The sequence below is a fragment of the Coturnix japonica genome, chromosome 23 (assembly GCF_001577835.2).
Source record: "Coturnix japonica isolate 7356 chromosome 23, Coturnix japonica 2.1, whole genome shotgun sequence".
Classification (NCBI taxonomy): Eukaryota; Metazoa; Chordata; class Aves; order Galliformes; family Phasianidae; genus Coturnix; species Coturnix japonica.
This window is the reverse complement of record NC_029538.1, coordinates 2,465,401-2,479,911: the sequence shown is the minus strand read 5'-3', so window position 1 is coordinate 2,479,911 and position 14,511 is coordinate 2,465,401. Positions and strand designations below refer to the sequence as shown.

At 55.8% G+C, this 14,511-nt stretch overlaps 1 protein-coding gene across 5 annotated transcripts in view; it reads right to left on the bottom strand.

Annotated features, from left to right (window-relative positions):
* PTPRU (protein tyrosine phosphatase receptor type U) overlaps nt 1-13,939 on the bottom strand; it is a 41,820-nt gene extending 27,881 nt beyond the window's left edge. For 3 of the 5 annotated variants that reach the window (XM_015883636.1, XM_032448957.1, XM_015883638.1), the window contains exon 1: nt 57-396. In XM_015883636.1, coding sequence (XP_015739122.1) covers nt 57-381 — 325 coding nt within the window. In that variant the 5' untranslated portion in view covers nt 382-396. Of the gene's footprint in view, nt 1-56; nt 397-782; nt 958-1,044; nt 1,161-1,544; nt 1,627-1,789; nt 2,062-5,026; nt 5,156-13,778 lie in introns of those variants that run through there. The other 2 variants (XM_015883639.1, XM_015883640.2) reach the window with 1 other exon arrangement.
* Between the last annotated feature and the right edge of the window lie 572 nt (nt 13,940-14,511).

Below are 14,511 nucleotides of genomic sequence, written 5' to 3'. Positions count from 1 at the left end.
TTACAAGACACAGCACAGGGGCAATAAAACAAGCTCCCATAGAGGAGCCAACCCACCTGCACACTTGGTACGGCTGATGAGTGGTGGTCCAGGTGGTCCCGTGCCTCCTTCTCCAGGGCGAGTCAGCAGCACTCTGATCTCATACTCCACATCTGGATCCAGATGCCACAGTTTGTAGGTCTGCATGTTGACAGCGTGCACCTCTGACCACGGCCCCGAGGTCATGCGGTATTCTATCTCCTTGCGCACAATGGGCCCGTCTCCGATGATGGAGTTGGCGTTGGGTTTGATCCACAGGTAGGTGGCTCCGACAGCCAGCAGCTCAGGAGGAGCAATAGGAGTTGGGGGTTCTGGAAGAGAGAGGAGAAGCAGCTGGAGCATCTGACCCCATCCTAAAGCTGGAGTATGCATACCCAGAGGACAAGTAAAACTATGATAAGGGAATGGCATCAAAGTATTGAACACAAAGCAGTCATTAAATCGCTCTAACGGCCCTGGAAGCATCAAGGTTTCATATGACCAAATCTTATTTATAGAAGATGCACTGCCTGACATTCACTAAGGTGCCACAAAGTTTCATTGGAATGAATTAATTCCCCTCAACTACAATCAAGAATCAATGAACTAAGGCCAGTGGGGAAGACAGTGTCCCAGTTTTATGTTGAGCCACTGCATACTGACTCAGCGAGTTAATGCAATTTCAGTGCCCTGACACCCCCAGAATCAGGAGCAAGAATGAATGCAGTGAGCATGAGTGCATAGAGATGACAGTGGGCACCCACCTTTCACAATGAGCTCAGCAAAGTTGGAGACCCCAGAGCCACGGCTGGACTGGGTGACACAGCGGTACAGGTCCTGCTCGCCTTTGGACACCTCATCCAGCTGAAAGGTGGCCAGAAAGCGCCGGTGGCTGATGTGCTTCACAGAGGCAGCAGGGACCACTTCGCCACTCTGCCTCTGCTCAGTGGGGAGAGAAAGGCAATTGGAGGGTTCAGTGTGGCACTTAGAGCTACCAAATGTGGCCCTCAAGGACCAAATCCTCACCTGCATGAGGAAGCGCTCTGCCTCAGCAGCCTTGCCAGCAGCCACACACTGGAAGGTGGCGTTTTGCCCCGCGTTCACCTCCACGTCACCCAGGCGGGAGAAGTGAGGGGCTTTTGCTGCCATGGAACAAAAAAAAAGAGTATTAAGGAGGCTTTTGTCTACCTCAAAACTCAACTGAAGCCCCAAAACTTGCCCTGTTGGAGCTGAACTGGCAGCTTCCTGCAAGTAATGGATGGGCTCAAGTCCCATCTGCACAGCCCAGCCAGCCCATGGAGGAGGACCTACATCCCTGCAGGAGCCTGCACTTCCCTGAGGCCCTATGACAACTGCAGCAGTGCAGGAGCTGCTGGTGATGGAGGTAGGGCTGCCCAAGGAATGATCCAACACCCTGGTGACAACAGGATGCTCAGCTTGCACCCCAGCGCTCACAGTCCCTAAGAGCATCCCAGCCCAGCAGCACCCACCACGCAGCAGCAGCCCCGACTTCCACCTGCACTCACAGCATGGATAATTCAAGAGCAAGATGTCATCCAAGCCAAGGTAGCCCCGACGCTCGCTGGAGATCACCGCCTCGAAGAGGACCTGTGGCACCGAACAGAGGGGTCAGGCGCGGCGGAGCGGTCCCCTAACCCGGGACCGAGCCTTTGGAGCTGGCCCCATCTCCTGAGCAAAGGGATGTTAAGGCACATTTATAGCAGGTGACATGGGGTCTGTAAGGGGCGAGGGGGTCCGGGGGTGGACTCACCTGGTACTCACTGGGCCAGAACAAGCTGACGGCCAGCTCAGCCTGGTGCCACTGGCGGCCATGGGAACCTGAGGCATTCCAGACCGCGCTGCCCACTGGGCCCCCCATCACCTTCACGTAGGCATTGAGGGTGCCAGGGCTGTGGCCATCACGGCTGTACATGAAGTAGCTGAACTGCAGGCAGTGCGTGTCGTTCTCACTCAGTGCCTGGAAGAGCAGGTGGGCCCGTTGGCCAGCGGCGTGCTGCGAGGCATTCACCATCAGGTAGGAGCCTGAGGGAGAGGAAAAGGAGGGAGAGCATGCAACTGTGCCTGCACTCAGCCCTGGGGTGGAGACATGGAGGAAGCAGGGGGATCCTGAGGATGAGGGAAGGCAGAGGGAGACGGTTCCCCTGTGACACCAAATCTGCATGTGCCACCAAGCCCTTAATGCCCACAGCTCCAGCAATGTGCCCCCACCCTGACCCGACCCATTTAATTCCCATTTCTCTCGTATCATTGAGCACGCAGTTGTTGCTGATATTAAACTGTGCTCAGCAGGTGCTCGTGGGGATAAAAATGCTCATCAGCGTAACGAGCCCACTGGGATGCCCACATCCTGCTGTCCCCATCCCCAGAGCCTTTGATCCCACACCAGCAGGCAGTGCTGCAACCCAAAGCCATCATAGGTGCCAATGCTCACCTATAAAGACTGAACACCCAAAGGGGACCCAAAATGCATCACCCACCCTGCAAGCTGCATGGCAAAACCCTGCCATGGAGGAGCAGAGTCATGCAGGGGTCCCATGGCCAGCTCTGACCCTAACCCACGCCAGCAAAGAGAAGACCATTCAGATTCCATCCCTTTTAATTACTGCACATGCTATAACTAACAAAGCCAGGCCATTTATCCAAGTCAACCATTGTTTTCCTGACAGCATCCCCTTAATAATTAATAGCTCTCACCGCTAATTTACATGAATCCACGCACTGTCCTCCCACCAAGCAGCACCGTGGGCACCCAGCGAGCCTAGCAAAGGCACGGGGACATTCACGTGCTCAGGAGCTCCTCCTTGCTCTGGCAACAGGCTGGATGGGTGCAACATCCCTCAGCAGCCCCTGGGTTTTCTTGCAGGTATTTTTCCTAATTTCAGCACATTTCTGGCTGTTTTTCAATACAGCCCATTTCTTAAGGCAGCACAACCCCAGCTGGGTGCCCCCAGGAGCAGCAGCAGGGCAATGCCAGCACATAGGGACTGCAGCACTCGGTCCCAGTGCACCATGCAGCCCCACAGGGCTTGTGATTAAAAACCCTGCTAATTGCTTCAAGCAGAGCCAGAGCCTGGGAGGCAGAGAGGCTGCATCCCTGCCCTGCAGCATCCCAGAGCCACAGGGCCGGGCAGCCAGAGTGCTCCGTCCATGTGCTGGCAGCACAGCAAAAACCCACTCCAAAAAGCACAATGGGAATTATTCTCAAGCCTCTCATCATGAAACGGGCATCTTCAGCAGCTACGGGAAGGGGGCATAAGCTGCAGCCCCCCAGGAAACCTTCCCTCCCCAGCAGTGCTGTGTCCATTAGTGCAGAGGGTTTGATCGATGCCGTGCTTCGTTTGGTAAATCCTTCCTCTGCTGTTCAATCCAATGTAAGGTCAGCTTTAATTGACATGCCAGCCCTGCAGGCTGTCACCTCGCCTCATAATGAGCCATCCCCCCTAGGACAGGCAGCCCCTCTACCTGGGAGGACACGGGTAATGTAATCCAATTTAGTTTTCAGGTGGTTTTCCAGGGAGAAGCCCGACTGCTCCGTGGAGATACAATAGAGTCTTAAAAGCACTAAATAACCTTTCAAATGAAAACAGAAAGAAGTTTCTGGCTGTGTTTCCAATGGGAGAAAAACAGCACATTGGTAGGTTAAAGCTGTGAGCAAGGAGTATCTGAGGTCTGAGCTGCAAAATCCCCTCTGCCTCTGGAGTCTGTGTATGGTGAGCCCTGGACCTGTCCCTGTAGAGTCCCTATGCAAGGTGTTCAGCTTTTCTCCTCCATCTGGGGAACCTGTTCAATGCTTTGCAATGCAAACCTAGCAAAAGGAGCTGCTCATAAAGCCCTGCTCCATCCTGCACCTGCTCCATCCAACAGATCCCAACGTTACTCCAGCAATCCCAGCCCATCTTCAGCGCAAGTGTGGGCAGAGCAGCACCGCAGCCGCAGGGCTGCAGCCCAGAAACAAGCTGAAAAAGCACAACTGCAACGTGGGAGAGCCCCATCCGTCTCCTTTATGAGAAAGAGAGAGATGAGTCAAGATGGAAAGAGAGGGGGAAAAACAAACACGGCAAGAAAACAAAAAGAAAGAGGGAAGAAAAGGTAGAGGCGGGTGGCCAGCAGCCAGCATCCGCTCCAATAAATCCTGTGCTCCTCCAAGCTGGCTGATCTCCAAGAAAAACTCATTTTAATCCAAGACCACGAGACTCCTTTGTGAAGTGCTCCCTGGAGGGATCCTGGTGCTGCACCACGGTGTTTCTGCTGGGGGGCACCTTGGGGAGCCCCATAGAAGGGGATGAGAACCCCACAGGTGCCACCCATTGCTCGCTGACCCACGCTGTGGCTGGGACCCCTCCCTGCACACCCATGGGCTGCATCATGCCATGCTGCAGGCTCCAGCCCCAGCACTGCAGCATCCAGCCACCTGCAAGCCCCCTGGCTTCAAACTGGTCTGCTTTGTTGCTGCTTTTAAATTGCAGCTGAAAATTGAGCAGAAACTCCAATTACAGGTTTGAGACTCCGACATCAACCCCCAGCATCCCCTCCCCAGCTCCGCTTCCCGTCTTGCTGCCCCCAGGTAAAAGCCCCATCAAAGAACAAATTAGGTTAGCTCAGTTTAAAGCAATTATCTCCATTATCTGTAATTATTCCTGCAGCACAAGGCTGCTTTGGGTGCCCAGGATGCACCAACCCCCCTAACCCCAGTCCCCCCATCCCAGCCATCAGAGCAAGGAGCCAGACCTGCAAAGTAACACCGAGTGGCTTCAAAGCGATGTGATTTTAAAAGGGAAGAGAAAAATCTCCATCTGCATTTTTCCTCTCACAGCTCCTGAGATGTCAGGGCTGTGACATCCCCAGGGCCACATTAAGGACCAACGCAGCTCATCACACCTTGCCATGGGGCACAGCAGCATCCCAACCAGGAGATGGAGGGTGAATCAAGGGGCAATTCCCACCCCAGGCATATGACCAGCTCTAGATTTGGGGGGTGAGGACTCACCGTGGGGCAGGTCGGCTGTCAGGTGTGGCATCATGTAGCTGCGGACCAGCTCCCACCCGAAGTCATCATCCTCACCCTGGCTGTACTCACACTGGTTCAGGTCGTCGTCCTCCTCAAAGGTGCAGCCCGCTGTGGACAGACAGACACACATCAGGTCACAGCCGACTTAGGACTCAATGACCAACTAAAATGAGTCCATGACCCGACTCGAGCTGCAGCACAGGAGCTGCCACAACAGTGCCAAGCCTCAGACAAGACCTCCAGCAGCAACCACAGCAACTGCACTGCTGGACTCCCAGCTGCAGGCTGCCACCCCCGAGCACCTTTAGTTGTTTCTTTCCCTTTGCAAAGCCAAAAGATGCACCAAAGCCAAGAGCTGCACATCTGTGGTCTGCAGGGCTCCACATCCACCCCTTCTCTCTCCATCCATCCGTCCGTCCGTCCATCCATCCATCCATCCATCCATCCATCCCTCCATCCATCCGTCCATCCATCCATCCATCCATCCATCCATCCATCCATGAATCCATCCATCCATCCATCCATCCATCCATCCATCCATCCATCCATCCATCCATCCATCCATCCATCCTCCCATAGGAAAATGAGCTCTGGGGAGCTGCTGCTTCAAGCTGCCTCATTAACACCACCCCGTTGTTTTGCTAAAATCAATGATTGCCAATATTGGGGCTCCAGGGGTAATTAAACCCCTGGGCTGGTGAGGGCAGGCACATTAGGAAACAGGAAAGCAAACAGGAAGAGAAAGGCAAAGGTCCCCTGAATGGGTCACAGTGGGAAAGCAGAGCCCAGGTCAGGGTGATGCTTGTGGGTTATTTGTATTTTAACCCCAAATTACACTGTTCAAGCCTCCCCACTGCTGGGGCACGTGGGCCTGAAGGGCAGGGACCTCATGGATCTCCAAAGAGTTCCAAAACAGCCAGATTATGATGCCCACCACTACAAGTTATGCATAAAGTCGTTCTTTATAATGCTTCACATCCATGAGAACAGAACTGAGCTTTTCTCTCCCTTTAGACTCAGCGTTTAAAGCACCGGGGAGCACTCCAGCCTCAGCATCCAGCTTTGTTTCCCTCCTAAGAACGAGGAAACCTCATTTAGAAGGGCTAAAAGCGAATCTTCTCCCATTCAGAGCTCCGAGGAGCCGAGCCTGCCTGCTTTCTCAGAGCCTCTCACTAAAAGGATCATTTGTGCTGTGCCAGCCCTGCACGGCAGCGCTGTGTGTGGATGCACTCCCAGCTCCTTCCCATCGCAGCATCTCCGGATCTGACAGCACTCACCACCTGGCTCAGCCTCCCAATGGGAAGGAGAAGCAGAAATGTGATCAATTCCTTCAAAGGAAAGGGAAAAAAAAAGAAATGCAAAAGTGTTGGAAATTTCTAAGTGATTTGGGGGAGAGGAAAAGAAGAGTGCACGTGTTTTCCTTCTGCAGTCTGCTGAGTGAGTATTTGTAGAGGGAGCAATTTGTTTGTGGGGATGATTTAATCCCATCCCAGAGAGCAGCAGGGCTCTGTGATCCCCATGAAGGATCCCCCATCCCTGATCCCACAGAGCATCCTCACCACCCTCCTCATGCAGCCCCTTCTCCATTCAGCATAGCAGCACCTGAGCTCCCAGACCCCCACAACCCAGTGCCCAACACACTGAGCTCCTTGTGTATCCCAGCAAGATACGGACCTTCACACCACTCCCCAAAGCTTCAGGCTTTATCAACTGCAAGGCTTCCCTGCAACCCAAACTCCCCACCTGCCAGCACCAGGATGGTTTTAGCCACCCAAAGGATGCTGGCAGCAGCAGCTCATGCTCCACAGGAGCTGCTCTGGGTCCCAGACGCTTCCTCAAAGCTTACAAACGGAAACACAGAGGCCCCCGCAGCAGCCCCTGCCTTGGTTCAGTGCCAGGGAAGGAGCAGCTCCAAGAGCTGGAGGAGGTGAGAAGCAAGCAGCAAGAGCAGATTAAAATATCAGCGTGGGCACGACTGCCTGGTGCCAACAGCTCCGAGCATCCCAGATGATGCTGGAACAGCCCAAATTAGCTGACAGCCCCCGAAACCCAGGGGATGGAGAGGGAAGAGACGACAGATCCATGCAGAGGAAGGAGGAAAAGAGAACACGGAGCAGCAGGCATGTCTGCCCACCTATTCTATGCATGGAGGCGGCGCTCCTCTCGCCTTGATGTTAATTATGTCCTTTGCTGTTTAACACTGTGGGACAGACTCCAGGGGCTTCTCCTTGTTGTTATGGAGCATCCCAGGGATGTGTGGATGGGGATGCAATGCACCTCAGCCAAAGAGAGGCTTTAGAAACAGGGCCGTGCCCCAAATGCAGGCTGCCCTGAGCTGTGGTTAATGCAACACCTCTCCCACATACATCTCAGTAATATGCTCTGGGTTCTGCCCTTAACTGCAAGGCAACAGCGCTGGTGATGGGGTTCCCTACTCCCATGCCCCTCTGTCAGCCCCACCTGGAACCAGGTTCCCTCCAGCCACAAGAGGAGATGGCAATGATGGGACATGCAGCAGGACGCGGCAGCCGGGTAGCAAGGATGGATACCCAGGAGCACATAGAGATGCTGCACGTTCCCTTGCCACACGCACACGGCACCAAACAGCTCCCAGCCCAACAGCAGCACCCGGCTGTGCTATTTCCAGGCTCTGCTGGAAGGAAGCTCCCACGTGCAGGCAGCAGACGCGGGGGATTGGGAATGCATCCTGCAAGCTCGCTCTGCTCCCTGCAGCAGCTCAGCCCATGCATTGCAGCATCCCTTCTCCCAACCCAACTGGTGCACAATGTCCCACACTACAGCCCTTCTGTCTCAATGCTGCCCCAGCCCCCCCAAACTGGAGTCTCTGTAGCTTAAAAGCCCCTTGGGTCCAGCAAATTGGAGCTCCGTGCATCACACACACCATATCTTGCCATAACCCCCCAATCCCTGCTTCTCTTCATTGCCCACTTTGGCAAAATAGAAATGTCTTTAAGAAACAAATGTACTCATTTCCTGGACCCGATAAAAGCTGATTAGAAGGACATGGAAAGCAAGCGACATTAAGATTCTTGCCAGTAGTTTGTTTTGCTTCTCCAAATCATTTCAAATACTGCGTTTAATAGAAAAATAATTTGCTCAGCTGTAAGGAACGTCAATTTGCAACTTGAAGCCTTGTATATTAGCCAAAGAAGCTAATGCGTAAACATTAGCAGCTCCAATAACGCATGGGGTTTAGCCAATGCAATTCCAGGGAGAGAATAGCCAGATATTAAGACAGAGGATTTGCATAATAAGTCACTTACGCCTGATAACCCCAGTGCCTGGCACAGGGCTGGGAGAACAACCAACTGCAGACGTCATCCATCTGGGTTGCTAAAGACCCTCCTGATGGGTCTTTATTATTATTTATTATGACCCACCTGCAAAGCCACCACTGCTGGGACCCACAACTCAGAGCCCGGTGCTGAGATGCTGCAGCACCCTCAGATCCCATAGGAAATGGGGGGGAATTCAATGCAACACAATTGAATGCAATGGAAAAAGCAGTGTGGAAGGGGTTGGTTGTGGGCTGCTCAGCTTGCAATATGAGCCCTTTCATAATTAACCGTCGCTTAATTAACAAAGTCGGGGCTGTCTCTTCTGCACTGCAGGAAGGAAAACAAAGGCAGGCTTTTGGAAGCCCCCTGTCCTGCCATTATCCATTGCTCACAATGCAATTAAGCCTCAGGGCTGACAGCTCTGCTCCTCCTGCTCTTTGGGGGTTAAAAAATGGCAAAAAAATAAAGGTCATCTGGCCTTTCCTGCCCCCTGTTACCAATGGGTGCCTATGGGGAAGGCTCCCTTCTATATGTGCATCCTGAGAGCCATGCAGAGCAGCCCCAACTGCAAAGCAGAGCTCTAGGTGCTGGTATGAGCACGTTGTAAATCCGGAGCCACCAGAGCCCTCAGCTGCCTTTCCCAAAGGTTTATTTATTGCTTTCAATACCTCCCTCCTTCTGCTCGCAGCGCTGTCTGCAGAGCCAGGTTTGCTCTGCAAATGGTCCGTGTCATTTGTCTTAAAAAAAAAAACTGAACTCCCCTTCTGAACACGCTGGGGCTGTGGGGAGGGCTGTGCCAAGCAGTCTGTGCTGCCCTGTTCTGCTCCCAAACACACAGCAGCCAACTGCTCAAACACAGCAGGGACGCAGCAACACCACGGCTGAGACTGAGCCTTGCACTGAGCCTCAGCACTGACCCAAGCTTTGCTTTTTGCTGCAGACAGGCAGATGAGAGGCAGAAATGAGGCACAGCAGCACTGGGTGCATCCCGGCCATCACACAGCTTCACCCTTCTCCTTTCTCTTCAATCTGTTGCATCTCAGCAGCTTCTCCCACGCAGAGGATGGGCCACGTGGGGACCTCAACGAGGCTGGGGATGCAAACGCTGGGCAGCAAAAGTGGATTCACCCATTGAGTGATGCTGATAAAACCAGAAATTCTCCAGCACGGAGATGTGCTGCTTCACTTTGATGTTGTTAATACTGGAGCGAAGCGGGACTGCTGTCTGCTGGGCAACAAAATCAATGGGATGTTATCACGTAGCAAAAGGGAAGCAGAATGTGGCTGTTAAGCTGAAAATAAGAACCCAAAAAGTGAATAGCACAGGGAAAGCTCTTAGGAAAAGGCAGCACTAGGTGCAGCCCCATGTGGACCAGCCCAGGACATAGCAAATGCTTCATATTTGGTGCTAAGCCACCACACTAAGGCATCTCACTTTGTGCCAGGCAAAGTCTTTGGAGGTTCCCAGCCAGCCAAAAGCTCCCCAGGCTCTGCCAGAGCCACATTAAGGGTCCATGAGGAATATGGAATACCCTACAACCAAGCAGAGACATCAGCCCCATATACGTGGCCGTACCCCACATACATGGGTATATCTTCCACTGTGCAGTCCTACGGGCACTTCCAGATCCACCCAAGCAAGGAAACGCTGTTTGTCTGCAATCCATTCATCCACCATGTGATGCTCCATCTCATCCAGTGCATCAGGTTCCAGCAGCAACAGGAAGACCCCAAAGGCACCTCACTGGGAAGCAGCTGAGTCTCAGCACTTCATCCCTGCAGTGCGACCATCCCTATGATGCCATCACCCCCCGATGCCCCAGCTGCAATGATGGGATGTGGGCAGGCAAAGGGCAGTGCATGCTCCTATCTGTGCTAATTGGGATCACTGCTGTGGATGGCTCTGGTACAGGGACACGCGTGAGGCTCAGACAGCCTGGGGGCTCCATGCCATTGAATGGTCAAACCAGCAGCACTGCATGGACAACAGCCTTGTTACCACGATCAGGTCACTGCTGTCCCCTCATGCTGTCGAGGCGGAGGGGCTCAAACAGCAGCTCAAGCCACAGCCCTCATTAAGTTAATAATGTCACACACCAGAGCTCACGCACACAGAAGGGTCTGGGCAATCAGTGTCTGATCAGCACATACGGGGGTCTCCAAAACCAAAGGGTGAGACGTGCACTGCCGCAGCCACCCCACGACAGGTAAAAGCTCCTTCTCAAGCTCCATCACATAGCACAGATTCAGAGCATCGCTCCAGATGCAATATTTGCTCCCTCCATCCACAGCACCGCTCTGCTCTGTGCCCCACTCGGGGTCCCCACGCACGGGGACAATATCGCTGCTGCAGCGGCCGCTGTCGCCGCTCCCTCTGGCGGCCGCATAATGCGCAGCGCCGGAGCTCCGGGAAAGCCAACCCCTCATCTTTGGGGTCAGGAAGAAGGGGAACGGCAGGGAGACATGCAACCAGTGCAGTGAGTGAGCTCTGCTTCGGGTGGGCATTAAAACCCGACCACCTTGAGCTTGTTCCAGGATGCGATGCAAGCAGGACCTCATTGCTGTTGGGGACGAAGCAGGCAGTGCTCTGCACCCCACGGTGCACAGCAAGAACAGAGCTGGTCTGTGGGTCTGCGTGGGTCTGTGTGCCCACAGCACCAGCCCGATGGGTTGGAACGGGGCTGGCCTTGAGCTTTACAGCAAGGTTGGACTTTGGATCCGTGCACCAGGAAACAGCTCCGCAAACACCAGCAGTGGGGAAGGACCTTTGGTGCCTGCCAGCCCTCACCCTCCTTCTCCTCCTGCCCACATCCACCCTTCAGCCCAGTGTCCCCAGGATGCCCCGCAGCTGCACCAAGGCCCAGCACCTCCCTGACCCTCATCTGGATGTATCCCAGCATTAAAACCCAATGCAGCTCTGCCAGGCAGTGGCGGAGCAGGGCTCCAAGAGGCCATCTGCAGCGGAAAGAGAGTGCTCTGTCTCCAGGACGGCTTTATTTGAAGGCTGCCAAGAAGGAGGAGATCAGCCCAAGGGGGGGGGAGAAGTGTTGGGAATCCTTCTCACCATGGAGGGAAAAGCCTCTGTTTCCCCAGTGTCATTGCTTTGGGACTGGGTGAGCGCCACAGCATGGGGCAAATATTCCAAGGGATAGGAATGGTGCTCAGGGGCAGCTGCCAGAGCAAAACCTCCAGCTGCCTTTGGGAGAGGAGGAGGAGAAGGGTTGGGAATGTGACATTTAATCACGCAGCAACTAAAGGTTCCCAGACACGTCTAATAAGACAATTATAGTGCATGTTAATAATAGATTATTAAAAAAAGCTTATTTATGGAGGTTTAAGCAGGCAGATGGCAGGGCTGTGTTGATAAGGCTCTCCCCAGCCCCGCTCCGAGCATGCGGAAGGGATTTACCTGCTCCTGCCACTTAACCCCTTTGTGGCTGCCAGCAGTAAAGCTGCAAACAACTTGGGGGGGACCTTTATGGGGGGCCACCAGCGGGCAAAGGGAGCACAGCCCAGGGGCAAAGTGGTTCTCAGGGCTCTGGGAACTGTGCTGAGAAATGGCTGTGAGCAATGCAAGCTCCATCCTGGTGCTAAGTGGGGGGGAAACACTCAATTTGGAGGAAAAACACTGTCTTTGGCTGGCTGTGAGGGGGGGGGGGCTGCAGCCCAGGCAAGGGTCAGAGCCTCTGGTTTCCAGGGCTTGGATCCTGCTGGCTACGAGCAGGGAACGCTCCCCAGGAAGCTGAGATTTGGAAGGTTTGCCTTAGTTTGGATAAGGGAAAAAATGCTCAGTGCGGGCCAGGAGGTGACTCACCAGGATGGCAGGGCAGGTCCAGCCCAAGAAAACAACCAGGGGGAGCAGCACCGGAGCAAAAGCAAAGCACACCGAGGGGGGACAAAAACGGCACCGCAGCACCTACAACACAGCACAGCACTGCATCCAGCTGGGAGCTCTGATATCCCCCTGCTCTGCTTTGCCTTCACAGGCAGCAAAAGCCCCTCCGTGCCCCTTTGCTGCTAGGGAGAAGGGGATATGGAGAGATGGAAACAGGGGGCGTAGGAGGAGGGTGCTGCATCCCCAGCAGTATAAGCTTTTGGAGCACCCTGGGATGCGGGGACCCTGCGTGGGGTCATCATTACCTGGTGCTGCAGCACCCCGATGCCAGTCCCAGTGCTCGGCAGCACCAAGCGTGGCATAAAAAGCAAAGAAACGCCGATGGAACGGCAGCCAAGGGAAAAGATTCCTCCCAACGCAGCAAGAAAAGGCAGGAGGGCAAAAAATAAACCCATCCCATGCTCAGCACCAGCGCAGGGGCTGCCAGCAGCACAGCCCCAACCCCAGGCCAGCCCCCGAGATCCCGACCCAGCAGAGGGAAAGCGAAGCTCCATCCCCCCCCTATTATCCCATGATGAGGACGCGGCCGTTACAGAGCGACGCGGCCGCATTTGTTCCGCTCCCCGACCCCAACACCCGACAAAGGGAACGCGGCCGCTCCCATTCACTCGGCGCAGACAATGCGGGGTCAGCGGAGAGGCCAAACACCCCCACCGAGCCCACCCCAATGCCACCATCCCGAGCTTTGCGAGTGTGGGAACCTCTCTTAAGGGAACGCTCCGATGCTAAATATTGTATTGCCGCTGTATGGCCAGGATGCTGCTGGAAGAGCCCCCCAATGGGTCGGGGGGGACAAGCAGCGCATCCCAGGGAGCAACTCCACATCGAAGCTCCGGGGTTGCAACGATGTGATGGGGATGAGCAGCAGGTGCTCGGTGTCCTATAGCGTCTGACACCGAGGCGATGCCCCCCAGAGCTCCCGCTGCGAGCAGCGCAATGCCGGTAACCCAGCCACGGTGCGATCGGAACGAAGCACCGAAGTTTGTACGCTCCGGAGAGGAGCACGGAGCATCCCACGGGCACCGGGAGGAGCAGACGCTGGGATTAACGATGGGATGGACGGAATAACAGCCCCACGGGGATGGGGGGGAGGCACACAGAGCCCCCGAACCGCAGCATCCCCGGTCCGTCGGAAGGGGCACCCCGCGGGCAGCGGGGCGGTGCGGGGCTGAGCCCGAATTCGGCACCTCCAGCCTCAAACCCCGCTCCAGACGGGGGAAAACACAACGACCCCCCAATCCACCCAAAGCGCAGCGCTCCAGACACGGATCCCCTCCACTGTAAGCTGCCACCACGCGGTGCGAGCACAGCCCCATCCCGGGCGGCGCAGCGCTGCTCCGTGCCTCAGTTTCCCCGCACAGCGGCACAGCCCCGCACCGCAGCGAACCAACACAACAGCGCAGCCGGACCCGGAACGGAGAGAACCCCCATCCACGTGCCTCAGTTTCCCCGTACTACCCAAAAACCCACCGCACCCAAACTCCGACTGAGGGATAACCACGCATCAACCCCCCCCCCCGCATCCCGCACCGCTCACCGGAGGGCGTCTCGCTGTCCAACGCACACACCCGCAGGGCGAGGGCGAGCAGCAGCGTCCGGGCGCTGCGCATGGTGCGAAGGGGGCGGCGGGGCGGAGGGGCCGGGGGCGGCCACCGACGCCACCGCCACCGCCGCCTCCTTCGGGCCCCCCGGATCCGGCACAGCGGGGCCCGAGCGCCCGCCCCGCACCTCAAATAGCGGCGGCCCCTCGCCGCCTTGACGTCAGCGCCGCCGGCCCCGCCGCCTCCACCGCCACGGGCACCGCGAGAGGGAGGGGAGAGGGCGGTGGGAAGGCGTCCCCTTGTGGTTGTATGGCGAGCAGGCAGCGCGGTGCCGCCCCCATTGAAGGGGTGAGGGATGCGGGATGTGCGGGGCGGGGGGAGGTTGTGGTTCGGAGGGGCTGAACGCGGATCTGAGGGCTCCCTGTTGCACGGGGTGTAGGGGGATGTAAGGTTGGACGGGGCGTGCTGACACCGCAAGGTTGGAAAGGGGAGGTTGCAAGGTTGCAAGGTTGCAGGGTGGCAAGGGGGTGAATGGTTTGGGTGGTACGTGTTTGAGGCTGGGGGTGTGAACGATGGATGGAGGTTGGGGAGGTTCTGGGGGTGCGTGCTTGCAGCTGGTGGGGTGCATGGCTGGAGGGCTTGCATGCTTGCAGGGGTGATGAAAGGCTATAGGAGGTGATGTTGCATGGGGTGGTTGGTTGATGGGGGAGCAAGATGCGGGGATGCTTG